General features: G+C 39.1%; 1 protein-coding gene across 3 annotated transcripts in view; it reads right to left on the bottom strand.

The window, feature by feature from the left end:
- Positions 1-2,206: 2,206 nt before the first annotated feature.
- Positions 2,207-22,625, bottom strand: part of mmp17b (matrix metallopeptidase 17b) — a 37,785-nt gene continuing 17,366 nt past the window's right edge. The window contains 8 exon segments of one of the 3 annotated variants that reach the window (NM_001365502.1): positions 2,207-2,695; positions 5,383-5,634; positions 7,360-7,509; positions 10,790-10,860; positions 13,150-13,267; positions 15,669-15,845; positions 17,555-17,732; positions 19,829-19,937. In NM_001365502.1, coding sequence (NP_001352431.1) covers positions 2,367-2,695; positions 5,383-5,634; positions 7,360-7,509; positions 10,790-10,860; positions 13,150-13,267; positions 15,669-15,845; positions 17,555-17,732; positions 19,829-19,937 — 1,384 coding nt within the window. In that variant the 3' untranslated portion in view covers positions 2,207-2,366. 3 annotated transcript variants of the gene reach the window in all.

The following is a 22,625-nucleotide window of genomic DNA, read 5'->3' as shown; positions in this document are numbered from 1 at the left end:
CAATTATTAGCCTTCCAGTGAAATTTTTTTTATTTCTCAAGAAAAAAACAAGGAATTTTTTTCTCAGTTTCTCTTAGTTTGTCTGAAATAAAAGCAGATCCTTAAATGTTTTCCCCTTTAATTAGTAACGTAGCATAATTAACCTACTTATTTTCTTTTTTTAACTTCCAGGTTTTGCTGGTTGCAATTCCCAAATTTTCCTTGCCAATATTAAGCCAATTGTAATGGGTTGTTTTGTAATAGGTTGTTTTTTGGTTCAATTTCAAATTTCCCCAACCTTTGCAAAGCCTGGGGGACAACAGTACGTGCTCCAGTACTGTCTTTAAATTGCACTTAAAGCTAAATACTCAGCCGCTTTAAATGTTATCACTTAATTGAATAGGCGTTATCAGTGGTTATCAGCGGATAGATATGGGCCAGTAGGGGCCTTCTGCTCCTACCGGTTGGCTAAGAAGGCTGTTATCATCCATCCACATGGTTCACATACGGCTGCATATTATTTTATGAAATTTCCCATTAATTATATTTGATTAATGCCTACCCCTACCCCAACCATAAACCCACCAGTCACAGTAATGAAAAACAGATCTGGAGTCTTCCCCATTAGTATAGCTGATTAACCATGTGGATGGATGATAACAGCCTTCTGAGCCTACCAGGAGGCACAGAAGGCCCCTACTGGCCCACATCTATCAGCTGATAACCACTGATAAAAGTGGAATGAACCCCTAACTATTTCAGTTTATGTATCACGCAGAGGATGCCTTTCAAGCTGCAACCCAGTACTGGGAAACACCCATACACTCTCATTCACACTCATAAACTATGGCCAATTTAGCCGGAGCACCCAGACAAAAACCACGCCATCACGGGAGAACATGCAAACTCCACATAGAAATGCCAACAGGCCCAGCCGGGACTCAAACCAGCGATCTTCTTGCTGTGAGGTGTATCTCACAAAATATATTATCCAATTAAATAGCAAAATAAATTTTAAAACATTATGTTTTGTCATCATGGCGAAGAAATAAAAATACATTAATAAAATTAATCCTTGAAAAAGTATTTGAATTTCACAGGAGGGTTAATAATTTTGCATTTAACTGTATTAACCCAAGACTGTAAAAAAGGTATTCATTAATTCTAGCATTGCAGAAAATATGTGTAAAAATCATATAAATCACATTCGGTTTAAAGTGCCTTTATGACAGTCTTGTAAATACGTCTGATGTCATTCTACTTTTAAACTCTGGCACAATAAATATTTGCCCCCAGTGAGCAGATATAAATGATTAACGTCAGGTCAGTTGTTGATATTTGTTTTATACTAAACATGTGGTTTAAAATGAATGAGAAGTTAGTAGACCCTGAATTTATTTTAGCAACTAAAATAAAAATAAACTAATATAAAAAATGCCCATTACTTTTTTTAGTAAAAGAAGATATTTTGAAGAATGTTGAAACTCGGTGGGCATTGACTTCCATAGTAGGAAAAATATTACTATGGAAGTCAATGGTTACAAAACTTTCATTCTTAAACAAAAAATAAAAAGAAACAAAAAGAAATAAAAAAGAAATAAGAAATAAAAAATGTAATTAAATAATATATTTATAAAACAAAAATAAGCAAGAAAAAAAATTTCCATTTCCTTTAAAAAAAGATGTTGGAAATTAGTGGCTATTGACTTCTACAGTACGAAAAAAATACTGTGGAGGTCAATGGTTACAGGTGTCCAACATTCTTCAAAATAACTTCTTTTGTGTTAAAATGGTGACAACAATTTGATTCTTAAATAAAAAAATAGAAATAAACAAAAATAAATAATTTTTTAAATAAAATATTCCTAAAATAGAAATAAACAAAGAAAAATTACACATTTCTTTTTTTAGTAAAAGAAGATATTTTGAAGGATGTTGAAAATCAGGGGCCTTTGACTTCGACAGTAGGGAAAATTACTATGTAAGTCAATGGTTACAGGTGTCCAACATTCTTCAAAATATCTTCTTTTGTGTTAAAAAAATGGAGACAGAATTTTTATTCTTAAATAGAAAATAGAAGTAAACAAAAAAAAAATAAAAAAGAAATAAAGAAAAAAATATATATATTACATTTCCTAAATAGAAATAAACAGAGAGAAAAATGCCCAATTCTTTTAAAAAAATAAAGAGAGAAAAAAGCATTTCTTTTTAACAAAAGAAGATATTTTGAAGAATGTTGGAAATCGGTGGACATTGACTTCTATAATTGAGAAAATATTACCATGGAGGTCAAGGGTTATAGGTGTCCAGCATTCTTCAAAATATCTCCTTTTGTATTAAAAAAATGGTGACAGAATTTTCATTTTTTGGGGTCAACTGTCCCTTTATTAACAAGTGACAGTGAGCAGAAACAGAAAGGCTAACAGTGAAACATGCCCCCTTTGAGTCCCTGCAGTGTTCTGGCAGGGACAGTCCCAGTGCTGAGGTTTGTTAATTTCACTGTGTCTGATCTGGTTGATGATTGTTTGCTTTTTCTGTTCGTGCAGCTCCTGTTGGCCAAACTGCGAGATGAGAGAGATGTCGGCGGAACTGTAGGAGGAGTCCTGAGGGCAATCCAGCCAATCAGAGGCTAAAAGACGAGGGTATCCTTCAACAGGGGCGGAGCCTGGATGTGTGAATTTCCAGTAGGAATTGCCTTTGAAAATGTAGGTTGAACCTGATTGATAAACAGGGCACAATAATTAAACACTGTTATTCATCCACATGGAATGCATTACTAGTATAGGGTAAGATGCACAATAACTCTTTCCCATCCATTGACACGTTTTTATCTTTGTTTTGAGTATATTATAACAGAGCTGAGCAAGGAATTTTTCAGAGTACTTCCTATAATGTTTTTTCTCCTGGAGAAAGTCTTATTTGGTTTATTTCAGCTAGAATAAAATCAATAAAATAATTTTAGCCCATTCATTCATTTTCCTTCGGCTTAGTCCCTTTATTCATCAGGGGTCACCACAGCGGAATGAACTGGCAACTTATCCAGCATATGTTTTACATTGCGGATGCCCTTCCAGCTGCAACTCAAAACTGGGAACACCCATACACACTCTGTCATGACTGGGTCTGGCCACCAGATGGCACTGTAGTTGACCAGCGAACTCTCACACACGAACTACAGTGTTTGAAGGACTACAAATCCATACATACCACGCGCATACACCCAGAACACAGACACTGATTGTATTCACAGCTGTCTCCGTGTCTGTTGATTATCTGGACTATATATTCTATCATTCCACCAATATTTGTCATCGCGTTGTTGTCTATCTTGTCATCAGTATCTAGTAAGTCTTGTATTTCGAGTTTATTGTTACCTTAGTCTTATTCCTGATCCTGTTTCTGTCATAGTTTCTTGTTTTGCTGTTTATTTGTTACTTTGTTATTTTTAAACACCGGACACCTTGTTTTTCTGTTTGCTGCACGATTGTAAATAAACCTGCACTTGGATCCGCACCTTTTTGTTCCTGTTTTGATCACGCTAACGTGACACACTCGTTGACACTCATACACTACAGCCAATTTAGTTCATCAGTACATGTACTACATGTGTTTGGACTGTGGGGGAAACCGGAGCACCTGGAGGAAACCCACACCAAGATGGTGTAAGAGTTGAAATATTGCAAATATTTTGATATCTTTGACAATTCAGGCATGGGCTGAAAGCGGAGACGGTTGACTCCACAACCCAGCAGGTGGGAATGCGGGAAAAACCAGCTCCTGCTGCATTTGCATCTGAACCTGCTGAAACTCGACTTCAAATCACCCCAACTCACACATATGGTCATTTCAGTGTTTGAATGTTCTAGATTAACCAAACTGCCTTTATCTATCATGTTTGATATCATTTGAAATGTCTCAGTGCGACTGGTACAATGGTCTCATTCTCTCAGAAATAGACATAATCAAAACAATAAATATAGAACGTCAGGCATCTTTTGAACCACTGTGAAGGGTGTGACTTTTCCACAGGCAGCACTAAGTGTGAATGCCTTTTGTTATGCACACACCCCTTTCCTTGGGGGAATTCTTGGATTACTTAAGGTAAGGTTTGAGAAATGCTCAGGGCGATTCTGCCTACCCAGATCAGCCCTTAACATGGAGCTTACGCTCCACGTTATGTAGCTATAATTTGAAGTCAGGTATGCATCTTTTCATCTTGGATTTGTCTTTGATAATTTGATGTTTTGTATTGATCATTTATGAATTGACTGATTGAATTGGCATAATACACTTACCTGACTAATAAATTGTTATGTTTTGAATTATTCAAACAGAGTTCGTGTTATTATCTCTAGTAGATTGTGGTAATTTCATAACACCACAAGCCCCTGTACAGGTTAGTAGCGGACTAAAACACGGTAGACAGAGCATTGCGGCACACTATACGATGTCTTTAGAGCTCCGACTAACACATTGGCATTAATTCATGTATACTTAGACTGTAAAAAGATATCTAAGGAGATAGTTCTTCACCTGTTAAACTTATAATACTATTTAGATAGTATAGTGATTATTCAAAGTTACTAATAGGTTAAGTATGACTGGTCTGCTTAATTCTATAGTAATGATCATTATATGACTAAATAGCTCTGTTTGATATAGGAGGTAGCAGATCTATGGGGACCGCATAAAAAATATCCTAATCCGCGTAAGTAGGGTTCTGCCGTTTTAGGATAGCGGTCAATCGCCACTGTTTAGTGACCAAGACTGACATGCTTGTGCTTAAGAAATTGTATACTCGGCCGGTACAAGATTCAGGATGTTATAGGAATCCCAATGAACGAGAATAACATAAAATGATGAACCGAAGAGAATATTCATTCATAATCTAAAATAATGTGAACGGAAACAAAATAACCTTCTCAATGTTTTATAATTGGAGTCAGATAAAACGAGGATAAATATATTAATATTCTAAACCATCTCATACTAAAATTGGAGTCAGATATGAGTTAAGTTTAATATAGATCAACATTGTGCACTGGAAAGACCGAACATGCAGTGAACCTTCATCCACCAGCGGACACCGTCATTGGACCAACTGGCTGGACCCTACAATGGAAAGAACATGCAAACTCCACACAGAAATGCCAACTGGCCCAGTTGGGGCTCGAACCAGCTATAGTGGAATTGGGTCAGCTAAATAGTCCATATGTGAATGAGTGTGTATGAATGTTTCTCAGTGATGGGTTGCGGCTGGAAGGGCATCCGCTGTGTTAAACATACGTTGGATAAATTGGCGGTTCATTCGGCTGTGGCGACCCCAGAATAATAAAAAGAAAAGCCAAAAAGAAAATGAATGAATGAATGAATGAATGAGTTAAAGGTCTAAAAGCAGCGCACCCTTAAAGCCTCCATTTGTTTCTCTCTGGTGGTCATTCTCCATGATGATGCCGTTCACTCCTCCTTCAATGAGTTCTCTCCAGACTTTATTATCTTCATTCTGCTCTTCTTCTCTAATGGAGCCCCAAACCACACCCTGCGTCGGGTCCCAACGCAGACCCTCACACCCTCCGTCTGAGTCCGCAAGAGTGGGCAGAGGCTGAGGAAACCCGTCTTGAAGTGACAGATCCTTAAACAGCCAAACCTGCGAACCTGTATGTTTGAGGAAGGCAATATTACACAAGAAATCCATCTGGAAACTGAGACAGTAGCTGGGTTTCCATCATGCCTGTGTAATGCACATTTTCAAGTACAGAATGTGTAGCTGCCGTCAGAAGCAATTCTTATATATTACACTCTATAAACATAAACTTTACATTAAAAAAGTCAATAAATAGTTAAAATGTTCAGAGTAATCATTAGAATAAATAAGTAATGTATATTTGTTGTTAATGCATGTTAATTCATTTAAAGCTATTTAACTAAAACTATCAGGGGGAGGGGGAACCTTTTCTTGTTATGTTTAGCTTGGGAATTATTTCATTGTTGCAATCAAGATATTCTTCAGTTGCTCTACAAGTGGTACAGCCACAAGGTGCTGTGCTAAAACACGTTTTTAAGGATTAAGAAGTGCAAAGAAGTTTGTTTAAGAGAAACTGCAACCCTTCAAGTTTATTCCTCTTGAGTTAGAGAGGCCAATGAGGTATGTGTCGTATGGTGTTAACGTATGTGAACATGTATGATTATGTGTCCGTATGTTAATGTATAATTAGCCAATTAAGTGTATTTCTTTACATGTTGAATGTGCACTTTATCTTTGGTTGTATGCATGTTGTTCATTATGTGCAACATCACCTTTAAAGGGTTAATTGAAGTTTATGTATTTCTTTTCGTAGTTCCGACGGCAATATTGGGACATAAAGGAGTGCAAGGCTAGAATGTACAAGACATACAACCCGGGCTCATTGTGGAAACGTAGCCCCGCGGACGTTTCTGCGGACCGCGATTTACGTCCCGGGAGGTACGTATTCGAGCGTTTTTTTGTTTTAGGTCGATGTGCGCGCTTTTTCGCGTCTCGGGCGCCTCTCGGGAGCGCACGGCGTTAGCGCCCGCGCCGTTCTCGCGCGAAAAGCCGCCGAATCGAAAAAAAAAAAAAGCAAAAGCCCTCGTCTTCGATTTCGACCGTGTTTTCGGATCCCGCCGCGTTCTCGCCCTTATTTTTCAGATTCCGTTTTTCGTTTTACCTGATTTCCGGAACCTGCTGTTCCCCGGACTCGATCCCGGTCAACGTCCACTGCGGCCGGCTCCGGCTCCTCCTCCGGGGCCTCCGCTCCGCCGACGCAACGCTATGAGCTAAGCGGACAAACTGATTGCATGGGGAAAGCCCTCCACTCGGAAGCGAGCCGTCGGCCGGCGAGCGCGAAGAGGAGGGGCGGAGCGGCGCCACACCGCCCCGCAGCAATCGCTCGAAATGAGCTTGGGTTGAAGACATATTACAGACTCGTGTCCGAATAAATGTCAGTTAAAAACAAGAACGACTTGAGCCTTTGTTTCATCTCGAGGGGAGTAACAGAATGAGTGATAGAAGTACCAGATTTCCGATTAAAATCTTTTAATTTGCAAAAAAAAAAAAAAAATTACGGTCCCACTTTATATTAAATGTCCTAAACTACTATGTACTTGCATCAAAAAAATAAATACAATGTACTTACTGTGTTTATGATGTTATTACAGATGTAATTACATACAGGTATTTAATCAAGCATAAGTACACAGTAAATACATGTATTTACACAATAAATACATTATAACAAACTATTAATTCCTGTGTAAGTACATATTAGTTATGGCTAATAGTAAAGTGGGACCAAATTTACTTATAATGCGACATGATGTGAATAAAAATTTGGTGTTTGTAGTGTGTGTGTGTAGACGGACCGCTGATGAAGATGATGGCGTGATCTGTGTGTCTCTCCAGAACGGCTCGCAGTGGAGGAAGAGAAGGAGGAAGAGCCGACCAAAGCCTCTGTATAGGAACAGCCCTGACTGACACCAGGCCACCTCTGCTTATTCTCCACATGCTCTGGCCTGCAAAACACACCACACAATGTAAAACAGTACAGCATGTCCTTTTCAGTAACACTGTACTTGAAGGGGTGTTCAACAGTGATTAAACCTTTATAATCATGGCTTACTGGCTCAGTTATGGCATTTTAAATGGCCTATCTCTATTGTTTTATTTTCATTTAAATAAGCAGTACGAGAGATGTGAAAATAGGGAGAATATGGTGATATGGCCTGTAAATAGCTGCACTGTATAGATGCATAAAGAGAAGGATGTAGACCAAGAACAATACTAGAAGTGGACTTTGGTGCATTTCAAATCCTCAATAAGGGCCTACTCACACTATGCCATCCGTACCGTGCACAAGCCCGTGTCCCGGATCGTTTGAGAAGTGTGAGTGCGCTGAATCAGGCTCAAGCATGGTTCACTTGTCCGGCCCTGGCCCGGTTGGAAGAGGTGGGCCTGAGCGTGGTTCACTTGGGCTTTGGCGCGGTACGCTTGTGTGTGAGTGCAAAACGCGCCAAATCCCGAAACTGAAAGCGAGACGGGACTTTTAAGGGGCTGTTTCATATGGATTTATTAATCATTCTTACTGTTCAGTGAACGCAAACTGCCGTAGTTTATTAAAGACGAGAACTCCTCACAGCACGACAGCTGCACACCTTCAGCAGACCTCCTCATTCCTGCAGCACGAGAGCTTTATGATTGTTTATGAGCGCCAAAAGTGGCGGATCTGTTCGGCGAAATATCTGACTGCGTGTCATCGCATCCCTAAGGACTGTTTGGCGAAATATTTGACTGCATGTTACTGCATATCAAACGACTGAAACGATATAACTAGAGAAATCTCCACTGTGCTGCTGAGGGACCGCGCTTCTCACTGAACAGCGCAGCATCGATGACGTAAGCGTCGCCAGGCCCGACTGTGTGAGTGCGGGCAGTCGGGGGATACAGGAGGGGGGACAACCGTGCTTTGGCCCGGTTCGAGGCAACTGTACCTAGTGTGAGTACGGCCTAAGTTTGTGCAACATGGTCATCTTTGCATTTAAAATGTCATAACTGAGCAAATGTTTCATATCATTATTCTAAATGTTTAAAGGGTCACAAGACACCAAAACACATCTTTTGAGCTGTTGACAGTCATATATGTGTCCCATGCTGCTCTAAACACTATTAGGACACATATATTTCACTAAAAAGTAAAAATTGGTTGCTTTTGTGTTATTTCGAGTAAATTCGTACTCCCGGTTTGAAACTAATTTTTGAAGCTGCGTCACGGCCATGAGATCTTAGCATGTGTTCCAGCGTATAAACTGGACGACTGTACCTGAGTGTGCTGCATTCATTCATGAGTAAGACTTGGTTCAAACTAATCAGCGCGGTCTATTGTGTATGCGGTGCAACTTTATTAATATGCACTATAGCTTCGAAGACTTTTTACCTGTTACAGTGTTCAGAGGGATGCCACGTTGTGTTGCCAAAACAAACGTGCAGTGTTGCTTTCATAATTTGCTGCAGTGAAGTGTTTGTTTTCATTTTCCCTTTATGAGAGCGCTGCTGGATTCACGTGTGGACTACAGTGGACGCAACGCTCGACAACAATACGTGTCTAAGGAACATTTTTTACCCGAGAGCTTTTCTCATCTGGAAATGGTGAGATCTGGTTTTGCTGCTTGTCTCCTCTTAATAAAGACGCGGCTCCAGTTGGTGTTGATTGTCCTGTCTCTACAGATTTGGAAGTGAGCGATCAGTGCTCTTTGTTTATTCAGAGGCAAAGCTAGTTTGCATCGTCAGCAGTACTCTTTCAGTGTTTAAAGACGGACAATAGTCAAATGATTTCTAAGTAAATAAAGTTAACCGTACGTTAATATCACTACAATATTAAAATGAAAAATCTGCTGTAAATGCTGCTCTCCGAGTGTAAACATGTAAGCACCACAATCAAACTATTTCTGTCGTGTAGAATTTTCACTGCATTTTTTGACAGGAATAACACGCGGCTTTCTGAAGCTACCTACCAAGTTTCCGAGAAATGCAGAGGGTTTTTTTCTCTCATTCGCCGTGCGGTAACAAACATTGCATGAAAAAAACAAGCTTCCAGCAGCTCCTCGAATCAATTATCTTATTTGTCATGAGGGGCATGAATGAAATCCCTGAATGAAAGGGCCAATCTGCAATTAAGGTCCACCATTTAATAATTTGGCAAATAATTTCATTACTGATATCCATGTTAACACAGTCACTGTCTTTCTCCCCTGTGTGTGTTTGTTATGCCTCTGTGAAAGTCAGCGCATGCCCGAACCGACACTCCCATTTTTATGCAAATTTTTACAGACCTTCCCTCCTCCCTTTTGCTCCTCCAACATTCTCCCCTAATGCCTAGTTCAGACTGCGTGATTTTAGCCCCGATTTTGGCTCGCGACAGGTTTTGAGAAATCACCGACAAATGCCTGAAATCACAGGCAAATCGGTGCTCGTGCACGTGAGTGACAATCACACAGTATGAACGATCAAAGATGCGATCTGAGAGAATCGCCGATGAGTTGTCGATGCCTGTGAGATATTTGGCGTGTTAAATATCTGGAGCTGTCGGCGATTCAAATCATGCCGTGTGAATTGAGTTTTGACTGAAAATAACATCAGCCATCGCCTGCAGCCAATGAGAGAGCAGCATTCACTTGTGTGTGTGTATGTGTGTGTGTGTGTGTGTGTGTGTATACCTGCTGCAGGCCAGCGGGAGGTCTGGGAGAAAAGTGAAAAGCGCTCATTTTCGGTTTATTTGGACCCACGAAATGGAGGAAAAACTAGTGGAGGTTTGAAATTTAATACAGAAAGAAATTAGTTTATTATCAACTTAAGTTGAGGAGAAATGGCTAATTCCCTTTAAACCCAGGTGAGCAAATATGAACATTTTCTACCCCATTAAAGGCTTCTTTCTCATTATGTAGTTAATAACAAAATTAACTAAATACAGTCTTATGAACACTCCTTCAAGTAAAGTGTTACCCAGTTTTCTCCTTTTTCCTTAAAGGTTGGTATATTAAATATAAGTACATAAGTGTATATACTTGTCTGTTTGTATTGTTTTGTTTTGGCCCTTTACTGTCCACTCTGTTTTTTTTTTCTTCCTTTATCTTTCTCTGTTGTTTTATTTAAATTTAAATAAACAGTATGAGAGATGTGAAAATAGGGAGAAACTAGTGATTTGTCCTGTAAATGGTGGCATTGGGTGTATAAAAGGAAGGATGTAGATCAATAACAAAACTAGAAGTGGAAAATTATGTAGAAACTTCAAATGCGCACCTTTGAAGAAGAAGATCTCTCCTCGAATTTTGGCGACTGCATCAAAACTGGTGTTACAGAGATCCACAGAACTTAATTGAGACAAATTGACATGTTATTTAATTAAAAAACTAAACATTTAAACAGATATAAATCCACAAACAAACAAAAGGAGATATGGGGTTATTTAATGTATTAGTGCTCTTTGTGTCACCGACTCGGTCCCACCCCTACATCTCCCATAAGCCTCGTACCTGTCTCTGAATGAGCTGCACCTGACGTTCGTTACACGCACACACATATAAGCAGCGTACCGGTTCACATTATTGCGAAGACTTGTTTTGCCCTGCTGATATCACTGAGCGTTTACCCCTGTTTCCAGTTTGATCTCCCAACCCGTCGCCAACCCGGGCAGCTTTTGACCTCGTTTGCCTCGCTGCCTGCTCAGACCTCCTGCTTTTCTCCTCGGTCTTTCTGCCAGCCCCTGATCCATGCCTGTTACTCTGACTGATGCAGGTCTGCTGCCTGCCTCATGTGACTTCATCTACGAACACTTGGTGCTTATTTGTGATTAAACTGTTTAATAAGCGTAACTGTTTAAAATATACTGCAAATGGATACCTTGTTGTCAGACTCCTCGTTACACTTTGGATAAGGTTTAAAATTTGCAAAACAAAATACACTCTAAAAAATGTTGAGTTATTTATTTAACCCAATGGTTGAGTTAAACATATTTGGTGCTGGGTTGGGTTATTTTTTAACCTTTATTAGATTATTCATTAATAACTCAAAAACTGATTTAACTGACACAGAACAGCTGTATTAATATGTGCAAGTAATGTTGTTTTTGCATTATAAAAATTATTTAAGCTATAATGCAATAATATAATTTTTTTTTAACAAATTACCTCTCTGTGTTGTGTTTTTTATATCCGTTTCACCATCCAAGACCATCTTTTAGAAGTGTTTGTATGTGGTTAAAATGTATTGTACACTGTGGACACTGAGTGAAGCCTGCTGCAGCTGCTGGACAGTCTCTACAACACACAGAGCTCCATATTCTGCACTATCAACACAGGATTTTCTGCTTGCACTGTTTATAACTGCCTGCACTTTGTTCTGCTTCTTTGTTTGAGTCTTGATTTATTTTAACTAAATTGTCTGGAAACAAAATGTAATGGAAAAAGCATTTTCAATATATTTTTTATTTATTTACACAGCCATAAATATAAAATTAATAGTAGTACTAGTAATAGTAGCAATAGTAATACCAGAATGGAAAAAATAATATTTAATCAATAAAACCCAATGCATTGGGTTAACATAACCCATAGTTGGAAAGGTGCTATAATATATATAGTTGGGTTATATGGTGGGGTATTTTTAACTTGACTATTTTAACAATGTAATCAGCACAAAATAAGTTAAAGTGTAAAAGCCTATATTAACATTGCTCTATTATTAAAAACAGCACTTTTATGCACCGTTTTGGTCATGTAAATAAAGGCTTTTTAACTTTTCTCACTTATTTTCTTGAATGCCTTGGGCTAATTATTTAAACAAACATGTTTTGGCTTTTTAAAATAAAACAAAATGTCAATGTGATCCAGTGTTCAGAATCATTTTACTTCTGTGAGCTGGCAGACGTGATTGGTGTTGGGTAGGTACTTTATAAACGTCATTATTAATTACAGTACATTATTAAAAATTGCATCTAAATTACTATGTCTGAAAAGTCTTTTAAAAACTTTCATAAACCTGGATGCAATATGAATTAAAAGTTTAATTCTTTAAATTTGAGTTGAGCATGTGTTTTTAGATTTATTAACCGTTAGCATTTTGATAAAAGCATAACATTCTTTAGTTAAAAAAACTGAATTACTCATAGAATTACAAATAGAAGAGTTAAACATTTGTATCAAAGCATGAAACGTTTTAAAACAATAACATTTATATTTCATACTTGCAGTATCATATATAGTATATTGTCATTCATTTCCTACTCAATTTATTTTCTTAAGCATGTGCAATTGTCTGTCAAATGTAACCTAAACCCAGAAATGAAAACAAATCTATAAATTTCCCTCAAATTTAAATAGAATATTGTTTGTTTTGAGGAAAACTCACTTTATTTTGACATCATTTCTTGATTTAAGAATTTTGAGATATTTGGACAAGAAACAAGACAAAAACTCTAAGTAAGAAAAGCATTCAGGCTTCAGGCTATAAATCGCTGCTTCTTATGACTTTTTAATACAGTATGTTGCAGTGCACCAAGACGTGTATTGCCTCAGCCTCAGTTCTGTCATGCACATGCCAAGTAAACAGGTTGTGACTGAATTCAAAAGTTGAATTAATTAATGGAATTGAGCATCTCTTACCTGTCTGGATGACTATGTGCATGCCTATACATGTGTGTGAGTCTGTGATGTCTATGGCGAAGTTGAGTTTCTGTCACAGGAAGAGGTGTTTCTGTTGGAATATCATTTCCCCTCTGACCTGGATTGAGTTGAAACACACACACACACACACACACACACACACACACACACACACACACACACACACACACGATTCATTACAAGTCACAGGTTCATTACAAATCACAGGTACAAGTACACAGGTTTGTTTTGTGAATTGTGGGGACATGCCATGGTTTTCCTTTGTTTTTATACTGTACAAATTGTATACCCCCCCCCCACACACACACACAATCAAATGCACACAAACACGCACACGCAATCAAATGCACACAAACACGCACACGCAATCAAATGCACACAAACATGCACACACAAACAAATGCACACAAACACGCACACGCAATCAAATGCACACAAACACGCACACGCAATCAAATGCACACAAACATGCACACACAAACAAATGCACACAAACACGCACACGCAATCAAATGCACACAAACACGCACACACAAACAAATGCACACAAACACGCACACACAAACAAATGCACACAAACACGCACACACAAACAAATGCACACAAACACGCACACACAATCAAATTCAAATGCACACAAACACGCACACACAAACAAATGCACACAAACACGCACACACAAACAAATGCACACAAACACGCACACACAATCAAATTCAAATGCACACAAACACGCACACACAAACAAATGCACACAAACACGCACACACAAACAAATGCACACAAACACGCACACACAATCAAATTCAAATGCACACAAACACGCACACACAATCAAATGCACACAAACATGCACACACAAACAAATGCACACAAACACGCACACGCACACGCACACGCACACGCACACGCACACGCAATCAAATGCACACAAACACGCACACACAATCAAATGCACACAAACACGCACACACAAGCAAATGCACACAAACACGCACACACAATCAAATGCACACAAACACGCACACACAAACAAATGCACACAAACACGCACACACAAACCAATGCACACAAACACGCACACACAAACAAATGCACACAAACACGCACACACAAACAAATGCACACAAACACGCATACGCAAACAAATGCACACAAACACGCACACGCAAACAAATGCACACAAACACGCACACACAAACCAATGCACACAAACACGCACACACAAACAAATGCACACAAACACGCACACGCAAACAAATGCACACAAACACGCATACGCAAACAAATGCACACAAACACGCACACGCAAACAAATGCACACAAACACGCACATACAAACCAATGCACACAAACACGCACACACAAACAAATGCACCCAAACACGCACACACAAACAAATGCACACAAACACGCACACACAAACAAATGCACACAAACACGCACACACAAACAAATGCACCCAAACACGCACACACAAACAAATGCACACAAACACGCACACACAAACAAATGCACACAAACAAATGCACCCAAACACGCACACACAAACAAATGCACACAAACACGCACACACAAACAAATGCACACAAACACGCACACACAAACAAATGCACCCAAACAAATGCACACAAACACGCACACACAAACAAATGCACACAAACACGCACACACAAACAAATGCACCCAAATAAATGCACCCAAACACGCACACAAACACGCACACACAAACAAATGCACCCAAACAAATGCACACAAACACGCACACACAAACAAATGCACACAAACACGCACACACAAACAAATGCACACAAACACGCACACACAAACAAATGCACCCAAACACGCACACACAAACAAATGCACACAAACACGCACACACAAACAAATGCACACAAACAAATGCACCCAAACACGCACACACAAACAAATGCACACAAACACGCACACACAAACAAATGCACACAAACACGCACACACAAACAAATGCACCCAAACAAATGCACACAAACACGCACACACAAACAAATGCACACAAACACGCACACACAAACAAATGCACCCAAATAAATGCACCCAAACACGCACACAAACACGCACACACAAACAAATGCACCCAAACAAATGCACACAAACACGCACACACAAACAAATGCACACAAACACGCACACACAAACAAATGCACACAAACACGCACACACAAACAAATGCACACAAACACGCACACACAAACAAATGCACACAAACACGCACACACAAACAAATGCACACAAACACGCACACACAAACATTCACAAACACGTACACAAACGCACATGTACAGTATGTGCACACACATTATTAGATTCTCATAATGAGGCTATAGGCTCGCAGCTCACACACACATGCGCACGCACACAAACATGCACACACGCACAAACACGCACACACACATTCGTTGATTCTCATACCGACTTTATGGGCTATAAATGAACACACTCCATGTAATGTGAGTTACCATAAAGAGCCGTGATGTGCTGCAGGTCCTGATGCCCCAGACTGAAATGCAGCGGGTCCCCCAGGGGCCCCTGGTAATACGGACGCATTACAGACCGCCGTGCTGATGAATGAGTCAGTCCGAGAGCGTGACCCAGCTCGTGCACCAGCACCGTGAACAGATCCGTGCCCTCCGTTGCTGAGTGTGAATGTGTGCACACGTTAGATTAAACAGAATGTGTATTGTAAATTGAATCACCCTCAAGTGATCTTCTTTTGTGTTTAACAGAATAAGCTTGTTTGTGAGTAAATGATGAATGCATTTATGTTGGGTGAACTGTATCGTTAAGTCATCATTACTGGATAATATTAAATATGTAATTATGCAAATTTCATCCTGTTTTTACATGTAGATTAAAATGATAATTATTTATTGATTGTTAAAGAGGCCATATGGTGCTGTAATGCTTTCAACCCAGGCTCATTCTGAAAACCTACCCCTATATACATTTCTGGAGAGCCCCAAATGCGTCCCAGAAGCTACATTTTTTGCAGTTTTTGTTTTTGCGAATGAATCAGAGGCCGCTGTGTGCGCTTTTTAGATCTCAAATTTGTTTCGCGAGTGCCATTCACGCATGCTGTTCTCACGTAAATCTATCAGAGGCCGCTGTGTTTGTGTTTTTAGATCCTAAATTTCTCTCGCGAGTGCTATTCGCACCTGCTGTTCTCGCATAAATCCACCAGAGGTCGCTGTGTACACTTTTTGATATCTCAAATTTCTCTCGTGAGTGCCATTTGTGCCTGCTGTTCTCTTGTAAATCCACCAGAGGCCGCTGTGTATACTTTTCAGATCTCAAATTTCTCTCACAAGTGCCATTTGCATCTGCTGTTCTCCTGTAAATCTATCTGAGGCCACTATGTACGCTTTTTTAGATCCCAAATTTCTCTAACGGGTGCCCTTTGCACCTGCTGCTCTCGTTTAAAGACACCAAATGCGGCTGTATATGCTTTTTTAAAACCTCAAACATTTCTCTCGCGGGTACCATTCGCACCTGCTGTTCTCACATAAATCCACCAGAGGTCGCTGTGTACACTTTTTGATATCTCAAATTTCTCTCGTGAGTGCCATTTGTGCCTGCTGTTCTCTTGTAAATCCACCAGAGGCCGCTGTTTATACTTTTCAGATCTCAAATTTCTCTCTCAAGTGCCATTTGTATCTGCTGTTCTACTGTAAATCCACCAGAGGCCGCTGTTTATACTTTTCAGATCTCAAATTTCTCTCTCAAGTGCCATTTGTATCTGTTGTTCTCACATAAATCCACCAGAGGCCGCTGTGTATGCTTTTTCAGATCTCAAATTTCTCTCACGAGTGCCATTCGCGCCTGCTGTTTACTCAAGTAAATCCACCAGAGGCCGCTGTTTATGCTTTTCAGATCTCAAATTTCCCCCACGAGTGCCATTTGTGTTTGCTCTTCTTATGTAAATCCACCAGAGGCCGCTGTGTATGCTTTTTCAGATCTCAAAGTTCTCTCACGAGTGCCATTCGCGCCTGCTGTTTACTCATGTAAATCCACCAGAGGCTGCTGTGTATGCTTTTTAAGATCTCAAATTTCTCTTGTTCACTCAAAGTCTGCAGACGCACGCTTTGAGCTCCAGAACAAACAGGCTAGGCAAGGCATGAAAAAGAACGGTGTCCTACCGCCCCGTAGCGTTCATTTTAAAAATGAAAATGCAGCCATACGTACTTCTGGCTACGCAATTCGCAATCTCCAGAAACGTATACAGGGCTCCGTTTTCCGAATGAGCCTATGTTAAATGTTGTGTATGTTTCTGCATGCATACCGCAAGTCATAAAAATGTTTGTTTATATTTGCTTTATAATTCAGAACTGAGTGTTTGCAGATGTACCTGGCTGTCTGAAGGCCCAGTCCTCCTCTGCGTCCAGGTGAACTCCACCTGCCCTGTTCGGGTCTGAAGGAAAGAAAGCATGGCCAACAGATCCGCCTGCTCCATCAAATGGATATCCATCTCCATGTGGCCCATGCAGGAAATCTATCTGTAGATCCGCACCCTCAGGGCCTCGCACCTGATCAACAGCAAATCAACATTCAGTTCACAGAAACGCAAACACTCCACATTTACAAACATTATGGGTATGTGCGTGTTTGTACATTCAAGCTATTTACAGTTTTTCTTGTTTGCTTTGACCTGGTTAAAGAAACTAGGTTCCACTTCATTTTCATTTTCACTATCCCAGCAGAGCAAAAGACCGGTCTTGCAAATGTGTAAACTCTTTCTCATTGGGTTGACACATTTTCCCCACCATTTTTCAAAACAGCTAACACGGATGTCATTCACGCAGTCCAAACTCCATTGTTTTAGTTATGGTAACCAAACAGAAACCATCCATTCCTAACTATTAGAAACTACCAACATCAATATGAATTCAGTGAAGCACCGGTTTGACACTCCTTCACACAAATCTTTACAGTTTTTCTCAATTGCTTGGATGTAGTTGTCAACTGAAACTCCACATTTTCAAAACAGTTAACACACAGGCCTAAACAGCGGCACTCATGGTCAAAATGACACATTTTGCTGCCAAAAGGCACATACCGTGTCAAAACATTTAAAATATGCAACAAAAGCTAGTTTTACCTTCAAACAACACAACTTGCAAACAAGTATATGAGCTCTTTCAATTAATCATTACACAATGGACAACAAAATACAAAATACAGAACTCAGTGCACCACCATTGCTTGTCATTGTAGCCTATTGCCAATGCCATTTGTTGTCTTTCTATTTGGGCTGTCAAATTTGCCTTTTTGCAAAGAATTGAATCCAGAATAAGAAATGCTTTGATTACATTTATATTGAATTCATGACAATTTTCAAACAGTGGCTGAAAACTGAAATACTGTAAAAACAGACAAAAGTAATAAAATACTGTAAATATTAGAGAAAACACATGTAAACCAATATACAGTCAAATCTATTGGGAGTATAAGACATAGCCACTATTGACCTCCTCCATCCATGCTGTCACAGAACAACACAGACCTTCCACCGTTTTATAAGGTTTGCAGACTGATTGCTTTTTGAAGATTTGTGTGAAGTAGTGTCAAACCGGTGCTTCACTGAATTCATATTGATGTTGGTAGTTTCTAATAGTTAGGAATAGATGGTTTCTGTTTGGTTACCATAACTAAAACAATGGAGTTTGGACTGCGTGAATGACATCCGTGTTAGCTGTTTTGAAAAATGGTGGGGAAAATGTGTCAACCCAATGAGAAAGAGTTTACACATTTGCAAGACCGGTCTTTTGCTCTGCTGGGATAGTTAAAATGAAAATGAAGTGGAACCTAGTTTCTTTAACCAGGTCAAAGCAAACAAGAAAAACTGTAATAAGCAATCAGTCTGCAAACCTTATAAAACGGTGGAAGGTCTGTGTTGTTCTGTGACAGCATGGATGGAGGAGGTCAATAGTGGCTATGTCTTATACTCCCAATAGATTTGACTGTATATTGGTTTACATGTGTTTTCTCTAATATTTACAGTATTTTATTACTTTTGTCTGTTTTTACAGTATTTCAGTTTTCAGCCACTGTTTGAAAATTGTCATGAATTCAATATAAATGTAATCAAAGCATTTCTTATTCTGGATTCAATTCTTTGCAAAAAGGCAAATTTGACAGCCCAAATAGAAAGACAACAAATGGCATTGGCAATAGGCTACAATGACAAGCAATGGTGGTGCACTGAGTTCTGTATTTTGTATTTTGTTGTCCATTGTGTAATGATTAATTGAAAGAGCTCATATACTTGTTTGCAAGTTGTGTTGTTTAAAGGTAAAACTAGCTTTTGTTGCATATTTTAAATGTTTTGACATGGTATGTGCCTTTTGCCAGCAAAATGTGTCATTTTGACCATGAGTGCCGCTGTTTAGGCCTGTGTGTTAACTGTTTTGAAAATGTGGAGTTTCAGTTGACAACTACATCCAAGCAATTGAGAAAAACTGTAAAAGGAGAGTTCACCCAAAGAAGATAATTCTGTCATTATGAACAGGAATGTAGTGCACAGGTCTTTATCTTGCGTATCATTTCTGGGTCTACTATCCCTTTAAAAACTTGGCCCCATATCATGTCAGGCAGGTCAGACACATATTTAAGTAAATGTAACCTCATGAAACTCGAGCAGTGTTGGATCGGCCCAAACTCTCAGTGCGTAAAACACAAGAGAGCGAATCGTCTCACGGGACAGTTTGGAGGATACTGGATAAGAGCGCAGCCTGGGGAAAAAAATACGAGAACAGGAATGAGTGATACGTTTTGTACACTTGTTGATGTCTTTGCAGTGGTATTTGTTTGTGTAATGTGGAAGGTGTTAGCCTTGCAAAGGAGGATTTTTGCAGCAATAATAATAATAATATTAATAATAATAATAGGGCGACGTAGGACGTGCTGTCGCCTCATAGCAAGAGGGTCGCAGGTTCGAGCCTCGGCTGGGTCAGTTGGCATTTCTGTGTGAAGTTTGCATGTTCTCCCCTTGTTGGCGTGGGTTTCCTCTGGGTACAAGTCCAAAGACATGTGGTACAGGTGAATTGAGTAAGCTAAAATTGTCCGTAGTATATGTGTGTGAATAAGAGTGATTGAGTGTTTTCCAGTGATGGGTTGCAGCTGGAAGGGCATCCACTGCGTAAAACATGTGCAGAATAAGTTGGCGGTTCATTCCGCTGTGGCGACCCCAGATTAATAAAGGGACTAAGCCAAAAAGAAAAAGAATAAATGAATAATAATAATAACAATTTATTTATCCCTTTTCGTTAGGCTTAGTGCCTTTATTCATCAGGGGTCACCACAGCGGAATGAACCGCCAACTTATCCAGCATATATTTTACACAATGCATGCCCTTCCAGCTGCAACCCAGTACTGGGAAACATCCATACCAATCATTCACTTACATACACTACGGACAATTGAGTTAATCCAATTCCCCTATAGCGCATGTGTTTGGTGGTGGAAACTGGAGCACCTGGGGCCTGTTTCAGTAAGGAGGTTCAAACAACTCAGAGTTTAAACATGAACTCTGAGTTGATTTACCGGGAGATTAAAAACTCTGAGTTTTCGGTTTCAGAATAGCTGATCTGAGTTGGGTCAATCAACTTTGAGTAGACCAACTCAGAGTTAAGCGCGCACACCGTGACTTTAAAAAGGCATCATCAATGGAGCGCAGACATTACGAGTGACTATGGCAACATCTTATAAAAGAGATCAGCATTTCTTTCTCCAGCTGAACTTGATGTTCTCATGCAAAGTTATAGCAAATATGAGCGTATATATTTGAAAAGAAGCAACCATCAGTGAAGAAGAGACAGTTAGCGTGGGAAAACAGCAGCTCAAGTTAATGCCTAATTTAACTTTTTAAGTATTTAAATATTTAAGTATAATAAAATAAGTAATGTAATTTGTGACGTTTATATTTTTTTTTCTAAACTTTTTTTTTTTTTATACATTTATTAGTTTTAAATGATTTAACAGTGCACTTGTGTGTCTGCCTTTTTTATTGATCAAGTGATAGAGGTTAATATAACATTTAGAAGGTAAGCAGTACTAAAAATAATTTTTAGAAAGAATAATAATCCCATTAATCTAGTTACATGCATGTCGAAGGTGAATTTAATTTAATTATTTATTAAAAAAGGATAAGCCATTCTAGTACAGTTCTTCTGTGTGACTAAAATGTAGGCAATAGCTATGTTTCCATCCAAATATATTACATAAATGTATGTGCAAAACTGGAATATTGCATAAAAGATGCGAATAAAATTCCATCCAACGAGTCAAAGAGAAAAAAATAGTCACTTCCTGATTAAACTGGCACCAAATATCAACAGTAAAAACAGAATTTACTGTGGTAGAAGAAGCTGCGTCAATTAATTCTTTATTTAGCCTAATTAATGTACTTGCGCCTCGAACACAATGAACACGTGGGGGCGTCTGAAGCCATGAGACGCGGAGACTCTTGACACGCACCAGACGTTCGGAGGTAATTAATAATATACAATAATACTGAAACAGTTAAGGCATTTAAGAATGACTAAAACAATATTTAAGCCGTATTACAGTGTGCTCAGCCTGCTGGTTTGTTCATTTACACACATTTTCATTATCATATGATCATGATCTTTTTTTTAATGTACATACTGTAATTTGTTCAGTAAAAGTGTTTCCATCGTAGTTTATGCGCACATTTTCTATCGAATAAAAGTTTATCCTACTCAGTTATGCGTGGTTTTTATGCATATTTTAAAAAGTTATGTGCATCATGACGTTTCTATCAATCGTTTTTATGCACGTATCCAAAATAAGCATAAAAATAGGTGGGTGGAAATGCAAGGCGAGAAATATCGCTTCATCTTTAAAAAAAGGGAGGAGACCGACAGAAACTCAGAGTTTAGAGAATAAAACCTGCTTCTGACCAGGTTAAGTTCATAGAGTAAGTTACCACAGTAACTGACTCTGAGTTAAAGTTACCTCTCTTTCAGAAACAGGCTTGACACTCCCTGCTTTCTCGAGTTTAATAAACCTGCCATTTTGAAACGGAAAACTCAGAGTTTCTCTCATTTCAGGGTTAAAATACTCTGAGTTTTCACTTAACCTCCTTTCTGAAACAGGCCCCTAGAGGAAACCCACGTCAACATGAGGAGAACATGCAAACTTTATATTTATATTATCTGTTATTTTAATTATACAGATCAGAGTGAAATATTCGTCAGTATTAAAAGACTTAACCCACCATACATCTTGTTTTGACCTCCTTCAGGGAGGATCAAGCGTTAATTAGGGGGGTTAATCCCCCCCAAACTTCCCTGTAATTTTCAGACTTCCCGTTTTCAGACCCCTACAAAAACGCTGTCGACTTTAATAAACAGCCTTTAAATGCATATAGTTTTCTGTTTTACTTAAAATCGAGATG

This window comes from Danio rerio, chromosome 14, assembly GCF_052040795.2.
Source record: "Danio rerio strain M-AB ecotype USA chromosome 14, GRCz13ab, whole genome shotgun sequence".
Classification (NCBI taxonomy): Eukaryota; Metazoa; Chordata; class Actinopteri; order Cypriniformes; family Danionidae; genus Danio; species Danio rerio.
Note: the sequence above shows the minus strand (reverse complement) of the source record. Positions and strands in the feature narration are given on the sequence as shown.